This window comes from Strongylocentrotus purpuratus, unplaced genomic scaffold (assembly GCF_000002235.5).
Source record: "Strongylocentrotus purpuratus isolate Spur 01 unplaced genomic scaffold, Spur_5.0 spur5_scaffold_19, whole genome shotgun sequence".
In the NCBI taxonomy this organism is placed as follows: domain Eukaryota; kingdom Metazoa; phylum Echinodermata; class Echinoidea; order Camarodonta; family Strongylocentrotidae; genus Strongylocentrotus; species Strongylocentrotus purpuratus.
In genome coordinates, this window is record NW_022145604.1 from 15,591,638 (window position 1) to 15,612,082 (window position 20,445).

A 20,445-nucleotide genomic window follows, 5' to 3' on the forward strand; every position below is an offset into this window, starting at 1 on the left:
TTCCCCGAATCAGTTTCGAACATACAAGGAAGTGTTGTGATCCAAATGTATACATGTAATGATGAATGAACGTGAACTTCCAATATGTGCAGGTCGTCAAAAGCTTTCAAGTACATCACATATAAGTTATAACCGTAAGAAAGGAAACATTTAGAAGGCATTTATGCGTCGTTTACTTATAGCGTGCACACTGTCAAAAGCATTTGAGCTCAGGATAATCAGCAGAATTCAGTACAGACTGGTTTACACTTGAAGGTGGATGTAAAGAGCATAGATTGTTGAAATGGCTGTCGTACTCACCAATGTGTTGATTTTCTGCGCGGTCTTCGTCGCCGCTGTTGGTAAGAAGCAACACTGCCTTATATATATATTTATCCCATTAATTTCCCTTTTTATACCCCCAAACCCGTGCTTTTGCCCAGGTTATATGATTCGTATCATAATTGCATGCATGACATTTCACAAATCTTTTATAAACTTTGAAGAAGTAATAATATTATTCTTTTGATATTGCATATTCATAATTATTGATTTTTATATAAATAGTTTATCAAAATTTACTTGTTATGATTTAACTGAAAAAAATTACTCTATATTGGTGCATGCACACACAAAAACATATTACTATCAATATAACTTGGATGCTGGTGTGAGCAAATAAGATTCTTAGGGGGGAAATTGGAAATTTATATTACCGATATAAAGAAAACAATTAGTAGAAGTGAGGCAATGACGTTACAGTCTCATGAGTGAGTTACCAATTTGTCTTATGATTTTCAATTGTTTTTTATGCCATTCAAAATTCATAACTTTCTTATTAGTTATCCGATTTTGCTCAAAATTTTTGTGATTGTTTTGTCTGTTCTTTCTGCTTCTCTTGAAAGTAAGTTATTTTTGGAGTCGACTTGCCCTTTAACGATTGAACAATAGAATTACTGCCCTTTACGTACGTCTGCAGGCAGAGGAAATTTAAAGACCTCCCGAGAAACAATAGGTTTAATCATAAGTCATAAGTCTAATTAGTTATATTGTTTTAAATTTAGGGTAAGGGGTTAGAGTTAGGGTTAGGGTTAGGTTTAGGTTTAGGGAAATATACCAGCTTTCATCATGTCCTATTTAATGTACCATTTAGGGTTATACACACACATATATATACAATGTATATATTTGTCCCATGTGCATAGAACTTTTGTACAGGGGCATCACCTTTGCTACTTACAAAGCATCTGCAAATCATCCCTTTTTAATGAAAGATAAGACAATATATGTTCATGGACTTGAAGCATGTAGTGGGGCATCTCTCACATGCAGGCGCGTACGCAGGGGGGGGGGGGGGGGGTTTTTTAATTATTAAAAAAAATTATTCCCATGGCCGACCTAAAAAAGGTGACCTTACCCCCCCCCCCCAACGGAGCAAAATGTCAAATTTCCAAATTTCGAGACCAAAAAAAAAAAAAAAAAAAAAAAGTGTCCTCTTACCCCCCCCCCCCCCCCCCCCCCCCCCCCCCCCCCCCCCCCCCCCCCGCTTATTCAGCGGTCGGCTGAGTCGTTGCGATTTTTTTGGGACCAAAAAAAAAAAAAAATGTGTCCTCTTACCCCCCCCCCCCCCCCCCCCCCCCCCACCCCCCCCCCCCCCCCCCCGCTTATTCAGCGGCTGGCTGAGTCGTTGCGAAATTTTCGGACCGATTTATAAATGTTAAAACCCCCCCCCTTGAAAAAATCCTGCGTACGCGCCTGCTCACATAGGGCAGCAGCTCTGTAGCTCAACGATGTGGAGTTGACAGGAATATCTACTAAAAATAAGATTTTGTTAGATATCTGATGCCTGTATCAGGCTGTTACCCCAGACAAAACATCAACAAAAAATACTGATAGGAGAAATTGCATGCAAATTGAACAAATGTGTTCGATTCCATAATGCAATTCAATGACATTTGGTAATGTATGGCATTGCGGATGCTTGGTTTTCCCCCACACATGAACTACATACAAAAGTGTGATGCATGGAGTACCGCCGCACGTTGGAAATATAAATACGGACTTTTAAATTAGCACGAAGCCAACGTGGACTGCTACATGTACGTGTGACGTGCTTTTAGCATAGGACGTCACACGTCCACGCAAATCTACAAATCCCTAATATCATCCAAGCAGCGAAAAGTTGGAATGATTCCAATTTACACCGGATGAATGCACAAAGACGGGCATCTACTCCTTACATGGTTCAAAGTCCAAAGGGACATGATGAAATGCCTTCGAGTCAAATACCGATTTTAAGGGCAAGTCCACTCCAATTATATTAAACTTACTTTCAATAGAAGCAGAAAATCAGACAAACCCAGTAAATCCAGTGACCGGAGTAATTACAATAATAATAATTGTATTATTATTACAATATTATCATCATTGTTGTTGTTGTTGTCACTTCTACCATTATTATTACTATTATTGTTATCATTATTATAATTTCTATTCTTATTATTATTGTTGCAGTTGTTATAAATTGCATTATTGTTAGTATTGTTATTATCATTGTTATTATTATATCAATTATTATTATTAGTAGTATTAGTAGTAGTAGTAGTAGTAGTAGTAGTAGTAGTAGTAGTAGTAGTAGTATTATTATCATCATTATTATTACTTTTTGTCTCGATCATGTCATAGGAACGGAGAAGTACCATGTGGCGCTCCCAACCCGCGTTCCAGCTGACTGTCTGAGGTGTATCTGCATCGTGGAATCCAACTGTAAGATGCCCTCTCCTGTTTGTCAGATAGACGTCGGCTCTCTATCGTGTGGTCCCTACCAGATAAAGGACGATTACTGGAACGACGCCAGGATGAAAGGCGGGGATCTCATGGGATGTAAGTACATTTTTGTAAAGATTTAATCATAATAGTAATAATACATTACACAAAATTATATGTTTGGGAGTGCATTGTGACGTATCTTCAAAAATCTTCATTTTCCCTTGAGAACATTTTCAGTCATATACATTCACCCTTTCATGGTTGCGATTATGTTTTCTACAAGCCAGGTATAAAACTAATCTATTCGGTCATAAATAATTTAGAAAATGAAAATTTATGAAATTGTATGTACAGACCACAAATGAACGGAGAGGAACTCGCAAGATACGTCACATTGTTGCCAATTTGTGTTTCACTGATGACAAGTTCAACCATTCATATCTCTTCTATTTTCGAATCGGATAGTGCTCAATCTCTCACAAATTTGTTTCTCTAATTTCATTAAAACCAATTTAATATCAGGGTGGACTTCCCCTTTAATCGGGGGCAAATAAGATGTGTGCCCTTCAGATCACAAATGCAGAGCAGATTGATTCCTGTTTGCAATTCAGAAATAATGGGGCATATAAAAACTTTTTCGCTCTCTTTTCTCTTGATCTCTTTTGACGTTTTGTTTCGTTTTGTTTCGTTTTTTGTTTTTTGCCCATCCTTGAAGTTCCAAACAGGGAAAGTGCCCCCATTGCTTTCTTAGGCCAGGAAATTTCCGGGAATTAATGTCATATCAAACATCGAAAAACAAGAATACATTTTCCCATCCATGCGCCTATATAGGAACATTGATGTCGTATATTGTTTTGCTTTTTAATTTTTATGGTAACAGCAATTTTTGTCGGGTTTTTTAAATCGATTAGTTTATCAATCATTCTGTTTCTTTACACATCTTTTTTCCCTTTATTCTCTATTTCTTCCTCTGTCTTCCCCCTTTCTAAAAATACTTTTCCAGCTTGGAGAAAGTGCACAGCTGATATGGGATGCAGCGGGGAGACGGTACAGGGCTACATGGCTCGTTACGCTGTCATTAGTCGCCTTGAACACGAACCAACTTGTGAGGATTTTGCCCGCATACACAACGGCGGTCCAAATGGTTATAATAGGACCTCTACGTTGAAATACTGGTCCAAAGTCAAGGAATGTCTCAATTAAAGTCCAGTTGAAATATTAATGTTTCTTCTCACCTGAATTAGGCTTACATAGTGTGAATGATGCAATATCTTAGGTACGTTACCCCTTTTGAATCCCAACTGCTATACATTTAATACACAAGTCCATTCACAAGAACGTGCCCCCTAATGTTAAGGTAATCATCTTTTTCTGCTTGTCAGAAATTTAGGAGTAAAAGGGCATCACAATTGTGCTAGGGGTGTCAACAAATTTTAAGGAATATTGCACCCCTCTTCTACAAAATCCTGATCGCGCCACTGTTCTAAACCCATCAATGCTTGGCTATTCGGTGGACTTTAACTTTCTGTTGGTTTTGTCAGTGTGACTGCAGTATGAGGCTCTATTTATGACGGCCTGTTTAGAAAATATAGATTATAATGTACAATTTTCAATATGATCTTTATAGAGTTTGCTCTTAGCGTGTAGTTCAGGATGACTAATAAGTACATGTATGTAGCAATAGAACGTCATACTTGATGCGTTCAATTAGTATAGCCAGATTGGTTATCTCTTTCTTGTTTGTTACGCTAAAAACTAAAAGTTTTACTGTTCTTGTGTTGTATAAATTAATATTGATTTGTTCAACTTTGTATGTTTTATTAAACTGAATTGAAGAATTAAAAGCAATTGCATGGGATGAACTAAATCCATTCAGGTGTTATATTACATTTATAGGTCTGACATATTGGGGGGGGGGGTGTTTCACAAAGATCCTAAGTTGGACTTAAACATTATGGAGAGCCATTTGTAGCCTTAAAATGAAATTTATTCAAAAGCAAAAATTCAAGTATTTTAGACTTTTTATAAATTCCACATCAAGAACGCTAAATCTCCTTGATAATAGAAAATATGGATGATTTGAATCAACATTTTATGCCTTTTTGAAGTAACTTTTACAAAATATTTTTCATAGATGCCAACGGCTTTCCATAATTGTTAAGTCCAGCTTAGAGATAAGTTCAACTGAGGATCTTTGTGAAACACTCCCCAGATATCTAATGTGTGTCTAGCTGAACCCTACATTTTTATGCATACTGGCGTAACATTCAAATCAGTTATTGTAGACATTTTGCTCAGGTTCTGTCCGTTTTTATACATTTGTATTTACCATTAACTTTGTCCTACTCCCTTACACAATCGCACACAGCGCGGCTTCTCGAATGATCACGCGATCATTGAAAATGCATCCGTCTGCGAGGGTAAGAATGAAAGGACTGTCTCCGTTTTAGCGTTGAGGGTGTGGGAGCGCGACACTGAAACAGTCCAGGCAGTGGACTAGACGATGTTGCCAATTTGTTGAAGTAGCTTATTAAACTCCAGTTAAATCTATTCCCGATCATAATTATCACATCAAAAGTACATGAGGTTTAAGGCATAGTCTAGCTTCGAGAAATTGCAAACAGCAGATATTTCTCTTGAAAAGTTGTTAGTACAACTATATTTTTGAGAAAAAAATTCTTATCGAAAATGATAAAAATTATACAATAAATAACACTACAAAATTACTGGACAATGCGGCCTTTTCTTGTGTCCTTGTAGGCAGGGGCGTCTCCAAAGGGAGGGGGGTGGGGGGGGGTGCGACACCCCCCCCCCCACCTGTCAGGATATTGTCGGTAAAAAATGCGCTGCCGTCGGGAAAAAAGAGAAAAGGGGGAGGGAAAAAAGAGGGAAAGGGAAAGAAGAAAAAAAGGAAAAGAAAGGAAGGAAAAGAAAGGAAAGAAAAGAGAAGAAAGAAAAAAAAGAGGGAGGAGAGAAAAGAAAGGAAAAGAAAGAAAAGAAAAAAAGGAAAAAAAGAAGAAAAAAAGAGAAAAGGGAAAGAGGAGAGAGAGGGGAGGTAAGAGCCTGAGAGAGGAGGTGTGGGAGTAAAAGAGAGAGCGGGGTTGGTGGGTGGAGTCGTCTCGTCGAGGGAGCGAGAAAGACACGGATAATTATGTTGTTGTGTCGGGTCAGCTGTGTCGGCATTCTTGCTCGATCCTCGTGTACTATATCAATGCAGAAGTTTGAAGTCGGTGAGATGTATATTGTCGGTCGGCCGACAAGTTTTGTTTCGCTACGTGACTTTTTATCCGCTGTGACGACTTCGAGAGTGACTACAACTACAATAATTGTATTTTCTCGAAGTTTCACTTTTCTATAATATCAGCTAAAGAAATTAGAGGTTTAACATTTTCGGGGAAACTAAATTCAAACAAGGATTAAGAGTCAACAACGGTACGACGAATCGTCTTCCTTTTTCCATATTTTGATGAAACGCCAAGAAAAAAACGCGGGAGGAGAAAACTTCATTTAAACGAGTCGAGAACGGTACAACGAATCGTCTTCTTTCTCTAATAATTTAAGGAAACGTTTAAGCTTCCGCGATTTGCGCGGGAATAGGGAAACTGAATTCAGACAAATTAGGGTTAAGAGTCGCGTATAGGACAAGAAATCGTCTGCTTTTTCTAATAATTTAAGGAAACGTCAAAGTTTCCGTGCTTCGCGCGAGAGGGGGAAACTGAATTCAGACAAATAGGGCTTATTAAGAGTCGAAAACGGTACAACGAATCGTCTGCTTTCTCTAAAAAATTAAGGAACCGTCATTATCTTCCGCGCTTTGCGCGAGAGGGGGAAACTGAAATCAGATAAATAGAGCTTAATAAGAGTCGAAAAGGTTGCAACGAATCGTCTTCTTTCTATGATAATTAAATCAAACGTCTAAGCTTTTCGCGCTTCGCGCGGGAAGGGGGAAACTGAAATCAGACAAGGATTAAGAGTCGACGAAAACGGTACAACGAATCGTCTGCTTTTTTCTCATAATTTAAGGAAACGTCAAAGCTTCCGAGCTTCGCACTACAGGGGGAACTGAATTAGGGCTTATTAAGAGTCGAAAACGGATGGCAAAGCAGATCTAACACAAACAAACTAAGTGAACAAGTTTATTTTTAATAGTTAAATTATATGTTTAAAAAGATACCAATAAGTGGTACTTCAACTACCCTCACTATGAACATGAGGGACAGAGAAAGCGGACAAAATATACAGTTCCTCAGGTAGACAAAGGAACAATGTAAAAATGTGTAGAACAGTTGAATATGCATGTGACACCTGTTCTACATATTTTTACATAATAGCAGTGAAGGGATGTTCCTTTGTCTACCTGAGGAACTGTATATTTTGTCCGCTTTCTTTGTCCGTCTTATTTTCATAGTGCCTGAATCAGTTTCGATCATACAAGGAAGTATTGTGGTTCAAGTGTAAACGTGCACTGATGAATGGGAACTTCCATTATGTGCAGGTCGTCAAAAGCTTTCAAGTACATCACATATAAGTTATAACACTAAGAAAGGACACATTTAGAAGACATTCATGCGTCGTATATTTATCGCGTGCACACCGTCAAAAGCCTTTGAGCTCAGAATACTAGAATAATACGCATAATTCAGTACAGACTGATTTACATTTGAAGGTGGATGTAAAGAGCAAAGATTGTTGAAATGGCTGTCGTGATCACCAACGTATTGATTTTCTGCGCGGTCTTCGTCGCCGCTCTTGGTAAGAAGCAACTTTGAAACTTCATTGTAAATGGCATAGATCCTGTTATATACTTCATCCCAGATGTAGTGGTCTAGTTGACAAGTCGTTTGACTGTGGATCACAGGATCCGCAGTTCTAGTCCCGCCTCGGCACTATTGTCTATTGGCAAGATATTAATCTACATTTGCCACTCTCCACCCGGGTGTTAAATGGGTACCGGTAGGAAGGAATTCTTTGAATGCTGTGAGCGCCGAAATCGCCAGCCTAGCAGAGCCGGGGTAATGGTTTGAGCGCCCAGAACACCATGCATGGTGGATATGACTGTGCGCTATATAAACATCCAATAATATTATCATTATTATTGGATATGTGCACTATATAAATAACCAATAATATTATCATTATTATATGTGCAATAGCGTAGCAACCTTAAGTATCACGAGTGTCACTTTCCTCGTTGTTTAGTATAATCAAAGCTCTAGAAGCGGTATCAACTTGTAAGATTCATGGGGTATAGAATACCGAAATGTGTCGTCATACATGCCGAGTTGTCGAGGTTGGTGGTTCCAAACACTTTTGTGCCAAACATGGTCGTGGTGATCACACCAGCGCCAAATACTAAAACACGTTGCCTGAATGATTTCGGGATGAACCTCTTGCGACCTCATGCAATCAATTCATTGATAATGGCCCATGTTTTATGTGTGTCAATCGTAGTATGATGTATCAGAGCTCTACTGTGAGAGGGGGTGAGAAGTTTATCATTTTAATCTGTTTACAAAGAAGTTAGATACAAAACAATAATCTAGCTATTGTGGGATAGTACTTTTGTAAACTAATACAAAATAATTTTGCTAAGATACCTGTTAAGTATTATTGATTGTTATGCACATGTACTCATGTTTCGAAATTTCTTATTTAATGTGAAACCATTGAACACCAGGAAGTGATATTTTGTGATTATGCGTCTGTCATATTGCTTAATGCTTAGTACTCACCTTTGCATGTAAATTATGCCAAAGTGGATAGCTTTACTACGTAGGCCAATACCTTTAAAGGTACTATGTCCCATTTGCAGGCCGAACAAAGTGAAAAGGTTAAATTCCAATGCCATTTGAAAGATAATACTAAGAAATTCCCTCAAAACAGAAGGGCTTGAAACTGTTTTTGTGTGTTTGTGAAAATAAGCGACCGTTAGTTGTCGAATCAAATTTAGCGATGGTGGTCGTTTAATTAAATAGTCTGATTTTCAGACCCTTCTACCGATTGGTCATACGTTCTGTGCTGCGTGAAGATTCAATCAGCTTTATTTTGGCCATTACAAGAAATGAGTTATTTATAAGGACAAACGCTCGTGTACACTTTAAAGCTCATTTTATGTACTTTATGTTATTACCAAAGAAAAAAAATAAGAAGCCAGTCAGTCACTCAACAGTGTCTGACAGTGAAGTCTTGAAAGTAAAGGGGTTTATACAGTAGGTTTGCGGGTGCACCATGTGTGAGAGAGAGAGAGAGAGAGAGAGGGTTGAGGAGTCCTGAAAAGGACTCTGACTCGGTAATCTTTCTTGGGGTGTGGTAGTCCTGAAAAGGACTGTTTGTTATCTTTCTTAGCATATAGTTCTAAGGAGAACTATAGCGCTTGGAGAGGATGAGTGGCTCGACGTTTCGAACAGGTTGACTATCCGTCGTCATGAAACCTACTGTATATTTACATCACCACGCAAGGCGACACTTACAAGCAGCATCTAAAGGGGTTTACTTGCATAATTTGAATAATACGACACTGCTGAGGTTTAAATGTCACAGATAGGACAAACGTGACAAATTCATAGTTTTCGCAAAATTCTACAGAATTTGATGTTGGCTGCAAAATGGATACTATACCTTTAAAAGGTGAATCTGCCGCATTTAGCGAGTATCATCGAAACAATCGAACCGTCCAAATGTTGTATAAGCTAAAATGCACTCGTTTAATAATGGACACTTATTGGTCGATGAACTTCAATCGAACACCGAGATAAAGGTAAATTACATTTTACTTTATCTACGATTACAAACGAATGACAAAATCATAATTATCCAAAGATTACTAGTTTGGAAATAAAAAAAACTTCGACAATGTCGTTTTTATCCTGTACATATTTGAGATCTTCTGTTTTGTCGCTATAAAAACTGCACAACAGTACTGTAAACTCACTTTATTTGACAAATTTGACCGGAAATGCAGAGGTCGTGGGTTCTAACTTTTTCTTGGCATGCATCTCCTTGACAAAGGCATTTTGTTCACATACTCCTTTCCCCTAAGGTATGATGAGGGTATTGAGCGAACCCTCCCCCATCAAATACTTTTTAATTTTTTTTGTTTCATTTCGTTTCAAGAATCAGGCTTGTTCATCCAAAGGATAATGAGTTTACGAAAGCTTGGCTCTAAATGTTAAGGTTGTAAGAAGCTTGAACGTCAGGTTAAGTCCACGTTATTATGCCCCCCCCCCCCCCCATCTGACAAATCGCACAATGGGTACGAGGATCAGGATAAGAGTACTGAATTGATACATCTACCGAGAAACGTGGACTTTAGCCTCTGATACTAAAAAGCGTTTCGAAAGTTACGATAAGTGGGTTTTATGAAGAATGATGAAGATCCCTTTGACTGACAAAGTTAGTAATGAGGAAGTTCTTAGAAGAGCTGGAGTGCAAAGGAAAATGATACGTGAGATGTTGATTAGGCAGTTGAAGTTCATGGGTCACATTACACGTAAAGGAGGCCAAGATAATCTTGGTTTGACAGGGACAATTGTGGGAAGGAGGAGTAGGGGAAGAAGGAGGATACTTTGGATGGACAGTCTGCCCAAATTGTTGAAAGAGAGAGAGAGAGGAGTGAAAGAACAGGGAGTGGTGCTAATAGAGAAGGCTAGGAACCGAGGGTTGTGGAACAGCATGGTTGCCAGAAGCAACCGATATGGCACTTAGAGAAAGAGAGAGAGAGAGAGAGATTATTATCATTATTATTGTTGTTGTTGTTATTTTTGCTGTTTTCATTCATTGCATTATTGTTATTATTGTTAATATCATTGTTATTATTATTATTATCAGGAGTAGAAGTAATTGTAGTAGTTGCAGTAGTAGTAGTAGTATCTTAATTGTAGTCGCTGTCGTAGTAGTGGTAGTAGTATTATCATCATTATTATTACTTTTTGTTTCGAATCATGTCATAGGAACGGAGAAGTACCACGTGGCGCTCCCAACCCCCGTTCCAGCTGACTGCCTGAGGTGTATCTGCATCGTGGAATCCAACTGTAAGATGCCCGCTCCTGTTTGCCAGATGGACGTCGGCTCTCTATTGTGTGGTCCATACCAGATAACAGGGGATGAATGGAACGACGCCAGGATGAAAGGCGGGGATCTCATGGGATGTAAGTTTATCATTTTAAAAAGATTTAATGATAAATAATAAACCATTACACAATAACATCTGTTTGCGAGTGCATTATGACGTATCTTCAAAAATCTATATTTCTCCTTGAGAAAATGTTCAGTCATACATTCATGATTGCGAATATTTTTTTTACAACCCCTGTATGAAACTAATCTACTCGGTCATAAATAATTTAGAAAATGAAAGTTTATGAGATTGTCTGATACAGAGCAAAGATGAGCGGAGAGGAACTCGCAAGATACGTCACACTGTTGCCAATTTGTGTTTCACTGATGACAAGTTCAACCATTCATATCTCTTCTATTTTCGAATCGGATAGTGCTCAATCTCTCACAAATTTGTTTCTCTAATTTCATTAAAACCAATTTAATATCAGGGTGGACTTCCCCTTTAATCGGGGCAAATAAGATGTGTGCCCTTCAGATCACAAATACAGAGCAGATTTATTCCTGTTTGCAATTTAGAAATAATGGGGCATATAATACCCTTTTCGCTCTCTTTTCTCTTGATCTCTTTTGACGTTTCGTTTCGTTTTGTTTCTTTTGTTTGTTTGTTTTTGCCTATCCTTGAAGTGCCAAACGGGGAAAGTGCCCCCATTGCTTTCTTAGGCCAGGAAATTTCCGGGAATTAATATCATATCAAACATCGAAAAACAAGAATACATTTTCCCATCCATGCGCCTATATAGGAACATTGATGTCGTATATTGTTTTGCTTTTTAATTTTTATGGTAACAGCAATTTTTGTCGTTTTTTTTAAAATCGATTAGTTTATCAATCATTCTGTTTCTTTACACATCTTTTTTTCCTTTATTCTCTATTTCTTCCTCTGTCTTCCCCCTTTCTAAAAATACTTTTCCAGCTTGGAGAAAGTGCACAGCTGATATGGGATGCAGTGGGGAGACGATACAGGGCTACATGGCTCGTTTCGCTGTCATTAGTCGCCTTGAACACGAACCAACTTGTGAGGATTTTGCCCGCATACACAACGGCGGTCCAAATGGTTATAATAGGACCTCTACATTGAAATACTGGTCCAGAGTCAAGGAATGTCTCAATTAAAGTCCAGTTGAAATATTAATGTTTCTTCTCACCTGAATTAGGCTTACATAGTGTGAATGATGCAATATCTTAGTTACGTTATTCCTTTTGAATCCCAACTGCTATACATTTAGTAGACAAGTACATTCACAGACCCAAGAACGTTGCCCCCCCCCCCTTTTTGGTAATTAATCATCTTTTTCTGCTTGTTAGAAATTCAGGAGTTAAAAGGCATCAAAATTGTGATCGGGATGTCAACAAATATTGAGGGATCCTAATTCTACCACTGTTCTAAACCCATCAATTCTTGAATTTCTTGGCTATTCGGTGGACCGTAACTTTCTGTCGGTTTTGTCAGTGTGACTGCAGTATGAGGCTTTATTTATTCATGAAGGCCTGTTAAGAAAGCCAAGAGTATAATTTAAAATTTTCTATTCGATCTTTATAGAGTTCGCTCTTAGCGTGTAGTTCACGATGACTAATTAAGTATGTAGCAATAGCATGTCATACTTGATGCATTCAATTATTATAGCCAGGTTATTTCTTTGTCTTTTGTTTCGCTAATTCATGCAATGATACGATTTACTTTTCTTGAGTTATATAAAGTATTGTTGATTTTTGTTTTAAATGTTGTATGTTTAAACTGAATTGAAGAATATACAATTGTATATCATTATATTTTGTTTGTTATAGCGCTAAGAGACTTCGGTGGTAAGCGCTTTATATGTACCGTTTTTATAATTAATTTATTATTAGTAAGAGGCAAGCTATACAAAATAATTTTTTCAAAAAAATGTTGGCCAAATTCTATATGGCGACTCATCAATAAAAATCGTACATAGGAAGATCTTATTAATCGATCAGTGTAATCAGTATCCAAATTTGTTTATATTTATATTTTTTATATTTCTGATTTCATTCTTACTTTTGATTATTTTCATTGTGCATTTGGCATTGGGTTGTGAATGCATTGATTTTCTTTGAAGTACCAAAACATTGAAATGAGGTGTTATTAGATTTCATAGGATACTGTGAGTAATAATTTTAATATGTTGTATTATTATATTTATTGTGATAATCATCCGTACAGGAATACAATTCTTGTACAAAACTGTTGATTAGGTTAAAAAATGATTATGTATGACAATTAGACATTATGTTGAGAACATAGGCTATTTAACTACTAAATATTAGATGCTGCTTATAAGTATCGGCTTGCATGGCGATGTAGATATACAGTAGACTTGCGGTTGCACCATGTGAGGGAGGGGGAGGATTGGGAAGTCCTGAAAAAAGACTCTCGGTAATTTTTCTTTCTTGAATGTGTGTGTGGATGGGTGGTGGGAGCCACTCCCACCTCCCATCCTCTCCAACCAGCGCTATATAAGAAGCAACTGTTGAACTACATTGTGAGTGGCATTGATCATTTACATTTCATCCCAAATATCATAATTAAATAAATAAATGAATAAATAAAATCAATGTGCAATAACGTATATTATAGAAGGCCACGGGGCACGGGCGCCCCATCAAATGGCCTAAAGGATAGAGGAGAAAAATAGATTAAAGAGTTAAAGAGATAGAGAGAGAGAGAGAGAGAGAGAGACAGAGACAGAGAGACAGAGAGAGACACAGATAGAGAGAGAGAGAGAGAGACAGACAGACATAGAGAGACACAGATAGAGAGAGAGAGAGAGAGAGAGAGAGAGAGAGAAAGATAGGGGAGAGAGAGAGACATAGAGTGTGGATTGCGTAATCCAATATAAGGCTTGCAGTCTTTGAAAAAATATAAATGGGCAACATGCATGGTGAAAAACGTTTATGAACGATGGCAAAGCAGATCTAACACAAACAAACTAAGTGAACAAGTTTATTTTTAATAGTTGAATTATATGTTAAAAAGAAACTAATAAGCGGCACTTCAACTTCAATTCCGATCATACCAGGAAGTATTGTGGTTCAAGTGTAAACTTGCACTGATGAATGGGAACTTCCATTATGTACAGGTCGTCAAAAGCTTTCAAGTACATCACATATAAGTTATAACACTAAGAAAGGAAACATTTAGAAGACATTCTCATGCGTCGTTTATTTATTGCGTGCACACCGTCAAAAGCCTTTGAGCTCAGAATACTAGAATAATACGTAGAATTCAGTACAGACTGATTTACATTTGAAGGTGGATATAAAGAGCAAAGATTGTTGAAATGGCTGTCGTGATCACCAACGTATTGATTTTCTGCGCGGTCTTCGTCGCCGCTCTTGGTAAGAAGCAACTTTGAAACTTTATTGTAAATGGCATAGATCCTGTTATATACTTCATCCCAGATGTAGTGGTCTAGTTGACAAGTCGTTTGACTGTGGATCACAGGATCCGCAGTTCGAGTCCCGCCTCGACACTATTGTCTATTGGCAAGATATTAATCTACATTTGCCACTCTCCATCCGGGTGTTAAATGGGTACCGGTAGGAAGGAATTCTTTGAATGCTGTGAGCGCCGAAATCGCCAGCCTAGCAGAGCCGGGGTAATGGTTGGAGCGCCCAGAACACCATGCATGGTGGATATGACTGTGCGCTATATAAACATCCAATAATATTATCATTATTATTGGATATGTGCACTATATGAATAACCAATAATATTATCATTATTATATGTGCAATAGCGTAGCAACCTTAAGTATCACGAGTGTCACTTTCCTCGTTGTTTAGTATAATCAAAGCTCTAGAAGCGGTATCAACTTGTAAGATTCATGGGGTATAGAATACCGAAATGTGTCGTCATACATGCCGAGTTGACGAGGTTGGTGGTTCCAAACACTTTTGTGCCAAACATGGTCGTGGTGATCACACCAGCGCCAAATACTAAAACACGTTGCCTGAATGATTTCGGGATGAACCTCTTGCGACCTCATGCAATCAATTCATTGATAATGGCCCATGTTTTATGTGTGTCAATCGTAGTATGATGTATCAGAGCTCTACTGTGAGAGGGGGTGAGAAGTTTTTCATTTTAATCTGTTTACAAAGAAGTTAGATACAAAACAATAATCTAGCTATTGCGGGATAGTACTTTTGTAAACTAATACAAAATAATTTTGCTAAGATACCTGTTAAGTACTATTGATTGTTATGCACATGTACTCATGTTTCGAAATTTCTTATTTAATGTGAAACCATTGAACACCAGGAAGTGATATTTTGTGATTATGCGTCTGTCATATTGCTTAATGCTTAGTACTCACCTTTGCATGTAAATTATGCCAAAGTGGATAGCTTTACTACGTAGGCCAATACCTTTAAAGGTACTATGTCCCATTTGCAGGCCGAACAAAATGAAAAGGTTAAATTCCAATGCCATTTGAAAGATAATACTAAGAAATTCCCTCAAAACAGAAGGGCTTGAAACTGTTTTTGTGTGTTTGTGAAAATAAGCGACCGTTAGTTGTCGAATCAAATTTAGCGATGGTGGTCGTTTAATTAAATAGTCTGATTTTCAGACCCTTCTACCGAATGGTCATACGTTCTGTGCTGCGTGAAGATTCAATCAGCTTTATTTTGGCCATTACAAGAAATGGGTTATTTATAAGGACAAACGCTCGTGTACACTTTAAAGCTCATTTTATGTACTTTATGTTATTACCAAAGAAAAAAAATAAGAAGTCAGTCAGTCACTCAACAGTGTTTGACAGTGAAGTCTTGCAAGTAAAGGGGTTTATACAGTAGGTTTGCGGGTGCACCATGTGTGAGAGAGAGAGAAAGAGGGTTGAGGAGTCCTGAAAAGGACTCTGACTCGGTAATCTTTCTTGGGGCGTGGTAGTCCTGAAAAGGACTGTTTGTTATCTTTCTTAGCATATAGTTCTAAGGAGAACTATAGCGCTTGGAGAGGATGAGTGGCTCGACGTTTCGAACAGGTTGACTATCCGTCGTCATGAAACCTACTGTATATTTACATCACCACGCAAGGCGACACTTACAAGCAGCATCTAAAGGGGTTTACTTGCATAATTTGAATAATACGACACTGCTGAGGTTTAAATGTCACAGATAGGACAAACGTGACAAATTCATAGTTTTCGCAAAATTCTACAGAATTTGATGTTGGCTGCAAAAGGGATACTATACCTTTAAAAGGTGAATCTGCCGCATTTAGCGAGTATCATCGAAACAATCGAACCGTCCAAATGTTGTATAAGCTAAAGTGCACTCGTTTAATAATGGACACTTATTGGTCAATGAACTTCAATCGAACACCGAGATAAAGGTAAATTACATTTTACATTATCTACGATTCCAAACGAATGACAAAATCATAATTATCCAAAGATTACTAGTTTGGAAATAAAAGAACTTCGACAATGTCGTTTTTATCCTGTACATATTTGAGATCTTCTGTTTTTCGCTATAAAAACTGCACAACAGTACTGTAAACTCACTTTATTTGACAAATTTGACCGGAAATGCAGAGGTCGTGGGTTCTTACTTTTTATTGGCATGCATCTCCTTGACAAAGGCATTTTGTTCACATACTCCTTTCCCCTAAGGTATGATGAGGGTATTGAGCGAACCCTTCCCCCATCAAATACTTTTTTAATATTTTTGTTTCATTTCGTTTCAAGAATCAGGCTTGTTCATCCAAAGGATAATGAGTTTACGAAAGCTTGGCTCTAAATGTTAAGGTTGTTAGAAGCTTGAACGTCAGGTTAAGTCCACGTTATTATGCCCCCCCCCCCCCCATCTGACAAATCGCACAATGGGTACGAGGATCAGGATAAGAGTACCGAATTGATACATCTACCGAGAAACGTGGACTTAAGCCTCTGATACTAAAAAGCGTTTCGAAAGTTATGATAAGTGGGTTTTAATAAGAATGGTGAAGATCCCTTTGACTGACAAAGTTAGTAATGAGGAAGTTCTTAAAAGAGCTGGAGTGCAAAGGAAAAGGATACGTGAGATGTTGATTAGGCAGTTGAAGTTCATGGGTCACATTACACGTAAAGGAGGCCAAGATAATCTTGGTTTGACAGGGACAATTGTGGGAAGGAGGAGTAGGGGAAGAAGGAGGATACTTTGGATGGACAGTCTGCACAAATTGTTGAAAGAGAGAGAGGAGTGAAAGAACAGGGAGTGGTGCTAGTAGAGAAGGCTAGGAACCGAGGGTTGTGGACAGCATGATTGCCAGAAGCAACCGATATGGCACTTAGAGAAAGAGAGAGAGAGAGAGAGAGATTATTATCATTATTATTGTTGTTGTTGTTATTTTTGCTGTTGTCATTCATTGCATTATTGTTATTATTGTTAATATCATTGTTATTATTATTATTATCAGGAGTAGAAGTAATTGTAGTAGTTGCAGTAGTAGTAGTAGTATCTGAATTGTAGTCGCTGTCGTAGTAGTAGTAGTAGTATTATCATCATTATTATTACTTTTTGTTTCGAATCATGTCATAGGAACGGAGAAGTACCATGTGGCGCTCCCAACCCCCGTTCCAGCTGACTGTCTGAGGTGTATCTGCATCGTGGAATCCAACTGTAAGATGCCCTCTCCTGTTTGTCAGATAGACGTCGGCTCGCTATTGTGTGGTCCCTACCAGATAAAGGACGATTACTGGAACGACGCTAGGATGAAAGGCGGGGATCTCATGGGATGTAAGTACATTTTTGTAAAGATTTAATCATAATAGTAATAAAACATTACACAAAATTATATGTTTGGGAGTGCATTGTGACGTATCTTCAAAAATCTTCATTTTCCCTTGAGAACATTTTCAGTCATTCACCCTTTCATGGTTGCGATTATGTTTTCTACAAGCCAGGTATAAAACTAATCTATTCGGTCATAAATAATTTAGAAAATGAAAATTTATGAAATTGTATGTTCAGACCATAAATGAGCGGAGAGGAACTCGCAAGATACGTCACATTGTTGCCAATTTGTGTTTCACTGATGACAAGTTCAACCATTCATATCTCTTCTATTTTCGAATCGGATAGTGCTCAATCTCTCACAAATTTGTTTCTCTAATTTCATTAAAACCAATTTAATATCAGGGTGGACTTCCCCTTTAATCGGGGGCAAATAAGATGTGTGCCCTTCAGATCACAAATGCAGAGCAGATTGATTCCTGTTTGCAATTCAGAAATAATTGGGCATATAAAACCTTTTTCGCTCTCTTTTCTCTTGATCTCTTTTGACGTTTTGTTTCGTTTTGTTTCGTTTTTTGTTTTTTGCCCATCCTTGAAGTCCCTAACAGGGAAAGTGCCCCCATTGCTTTCTTAGGCCAGGAAATTTCCGGGAATTAATGTCATATCAAACATCGAAAAACAAGAATACATTTTCCCATCCATGCGCCTATATAGGAACATTGATGTCGTATATTGTTTTGCTTTTTAATTTTTATGGTAACAGCAATTTTTGTCGGTTTTTTTTTAAATCGATTAGTTTATCAATCATTCTGTTTCTTTACACATCTTTTTTTCCTTTATTCTCTATTTCTTCCTCTGTCTTCCCCCTTTCTAAAAATACTTTTCCAGCTTGGAGAAAGTGCACAGCTGATATGGGATGCAGTGGGGAGACGGTACAGGGCTACATGGCTCGTTTCGCTGTCATTAGTCGCCTTGAACACGAACCAACTTGTGAGGATTTTGCCCGCATACACAACGGCGGTCCAAATGGTTATAATAGGACCTCTACATTGAAATACTGGTCCAGAGTCAAGGAATGTCTCAATTAAAGTCCAGTTGAAATATTAATGTTTCTTCTCACCTGAATTAGGCTTACATAGTGTGAATGATGCAATATCTTAGTTACGTTACCCCTTTTGAATCCCAACTGCTATACATTTAGTAGACAAGTACATTCACAGACCCAAGAACGTTCCCCCCCCCCCCTTTTTGGTAATTAATCATCTTTTTCTGCTTGTTAGAAATTCAGGAGTTAAAAGGCATCAAAATTGTGATCGGGATGTCAACAAATATTGAGGGATCCTAATTCTACCACTGTTCTAAACCCATCAATTCTTGAATTTCTTGGCTATTCGGTGGACCGTAACTTTCTGTCGGTTTTGTCAGTGTGACTGCAGTATGAGGCTTTATTTATTCATGAAGGCCTGTTAAGAAAGCCAAGAGTATAATTTAAAATTTTCTATTCGATCTTTATAGAGTTCGCTCTTAGCGTGTATTTCACGATGACTAATTCAGTATGTAGCAATAGCATGTCATACTTGATGCATTCAATTATTATAGCCAGGTTATTTCTTTGTTGTTTGTTTCGCTAATTCATGCAGAGTTATATAAAGTATTGTTGATTTTTTTTAAATGTTGTATGTTTAAACTGAATTGAAGAATATACAATTGTATATAATTATATTTTGTTTGTTATAGCGCTAAGAGACTTCGGTGGTAAGCGCTTTATATGTACCGTTTTTATAATTTATTTATTATTAGTATGAGGCAAGCTATACAAAATAATTTTTTCAAAAAAATGTTGGCCAAATTCTATAGGGCGACTCATCAATAAAAAATCGTACCTAGAAAGATCTTATTAATCGATCAGTGTAATCAGTATCCAAATTTGTTTATATTTATATTTTTTATATTTCTGATTTCATTCTTACTTTTGATTATTTTCATTGTGCATTTGGCATTGGGTTGTGAATGCATTGATTTTCTTTGAAGTACCAAAACATTGAAATGAGGTGTTATTAGATTTCATAGGATACTGTGAGTAATAATTTTAATATGTTGTATTATTATATTTATTGTGATAATCATCCGTATAGGAATACAATTCTTGTACAAAACTGTTGATTAGGTTAAAAAATGATTATGTATGACAATTAGACATTATGTTGAGAACATAGGCTATTTAACTACTAAATATTAGATGCTGCTTATAAGTATCGGCTTGCATGGCGATGTAGATATACAGTAGGCTTGCGGTTGCACCATGTGAGGGAGGGGGAGGATTGGGAAGTCCTGAAAAAAGACTCTCGGTAATTTTTCTTTCTTGAATGTGTGTGTGGATGGGTGGTGGGAGCCACTCCCACCTCCAATCCTCTCCAACCAGCGCTATATAAGAAACAACTTTTGAACTACACTGTGAGTGGCATTGATCATTTACATTTCATCCCAAATATCATAATTAAATAAATAAATGAATAAATGAAATCAATGTGCAATAACGTATATTATAGAAGGCCACGGGGCACAGGCGCCCCATCAAATGGCCTAAAGGATAGAGGAGAAAAATAGATAAAAGAGTTAAAGAGATAGAGAGAGAGAGAGAGAGAGAGAGAGAGAGAGAGAGAGAGAGAAAGATAGGGGAGAGAGAGACATAGAGTGTGGATTGCGTAATCCAATATAAGGCTTGCAGTCTTTGAAAAATATAAATGGGCAACATGCATGGTGACAAACGTTTATGAACGATGGCAAAGCAGATCTAACACAAACAAACTAAGTGAACAAGTTTATTTTTAATAGTTGAAT

The 20,445-nt window shown here is 37.6% G+C and overlaps 3 protein-coding genes across 3 annotated transcripts; all 3 read left to right on the top strand.

Moving 5' to 3' along the window:
* On the top strand, positions 1 to 4,615 carry LOC583374 (lysozyme 3). The gene is made up of 3 exons (XM_783287.5): positions 1 to 341; positions 2,665 to 2,862; positions 3,752 to 4,615. The coding sequence occupies exons 1-3, from the start codon at positions 284 to 286 to the stop codon at positions 3,949 to 3,951; spliced, it is 456 nt and encodes a 151-aa protein (XP_788380.3). The 5' UTR covers positions 1 to 283; the 3' UTR covers positions 3,952 to 4,615.
* Positions 4,616 to 7,200: 2,585 nt separating this feature from the next.
* On the top strand, positions 7,201 to 12,614 carry LOC583351 (lysozyme 3). The gene is made up of 3 exons (XM_783264.5): positions 7,201 to 7,500; positions 10,698 to 10,895; positions 11,780 to 12,614. Exons 1-3 carry the CDS (start codon positions 7,443 to 7,445, stop codon positions 11,977 to 11,979), a joined length of 456 nt encoding a protein of 151 aa, XP_788357.1. The 5' UTR covers positions 7,201 to 7,442; the 3' UTR covers positions 11,980 to 12,614.
* Positions 12,615 to 13,894: 1,280 nt separating this feature from the next.
* Positions 13,895 to 18,795, top strand: LOC115926062 (lysozyme 3-like). The gene is made up of 3 exons (XM_030990409.1): positions 13,895 to 14,223; positions 17,410 to 17,607; positions 18,493 to 18,795. Exons 1-3 carry the CDS (start codon positions 14,166 to 14,168, stop codon positions 18,690 to 18,692), a joined length of 456 nt encoding a protein of 151 aa, XP_030846269.1. The 5' UTR covers positions 13,895 to 14,165; the 3' UTR covers positions 18,693 to 18,795.
* The last annotated feature ends 1,650 nt before the right edge of the window (positions 18,796 to 20,445 follow it).

Bases quoted from the DNA above. Each gene is read 5' to 3' on its own strand.
- LOC583374 (XM_783287.5), top strand. From the start codon at position 284: ATGGCTGTCGTACTCACCAATGTGTTGATTTTCTGCGCGGTCTTCGTC. The intron at 342-2,664 runs GTAAGAAGCAAC...ATCATGTCATAG, and splicing joins GGTCTTCGTCGCCGCTGTTG to GAACGGAGAAGTACCATGTG. The intron at 2,863-3,751 runs GTAAGTACATTT...ATACTTTTCCAG, and splicing joins AGGCGGGGATCTCATGGGAT to CTTGGAGAAAGTGCACAGCT.
- LOC583351 (XM_783264.5), top strand. From the start codon at position 7,443: ATGGCTGTCGTGATCACCAACGTATTGATTTTCTGCGCGGTCTTCGTC. The intron at 7,501-10,697 runs GTAAGAAGCAAC...ATCATGTCATAG, and splicing joins GGTCTTCGTCGCCGCTCTTG to GAACGGAGAAGTACCACGTG. The intron at 10,896-11,779 runs GTAAGTTTATCA...ATACTTTTCCAG, and splicing joins AGGCGGGGATCTCATGGGAT to CTTGGAGAAAGTGCACAGCT.
- LOC115926062 (XM_030990409.1), top strand. From the start codon at position 14,166: ATGGCTGTCGTGATCACCAACGTATTGATTTTCTGCGCGGTCTTCGTC. The intron at 14,224-17,409 runs GTAAGAAGCAAC...ATCATGTCATAG, and splicing joins GGTCTTCGTCGCCGCTCTTG to GAACGGAGAAGTACCATGTG. The intron at 17,608-18,492 runs GTAAGTACATTT...ATACTTTTCCAG, and splicing joins AGGCGGGGATCTCATGGGAT to CTTGGAGAAAGTGCACAGCT.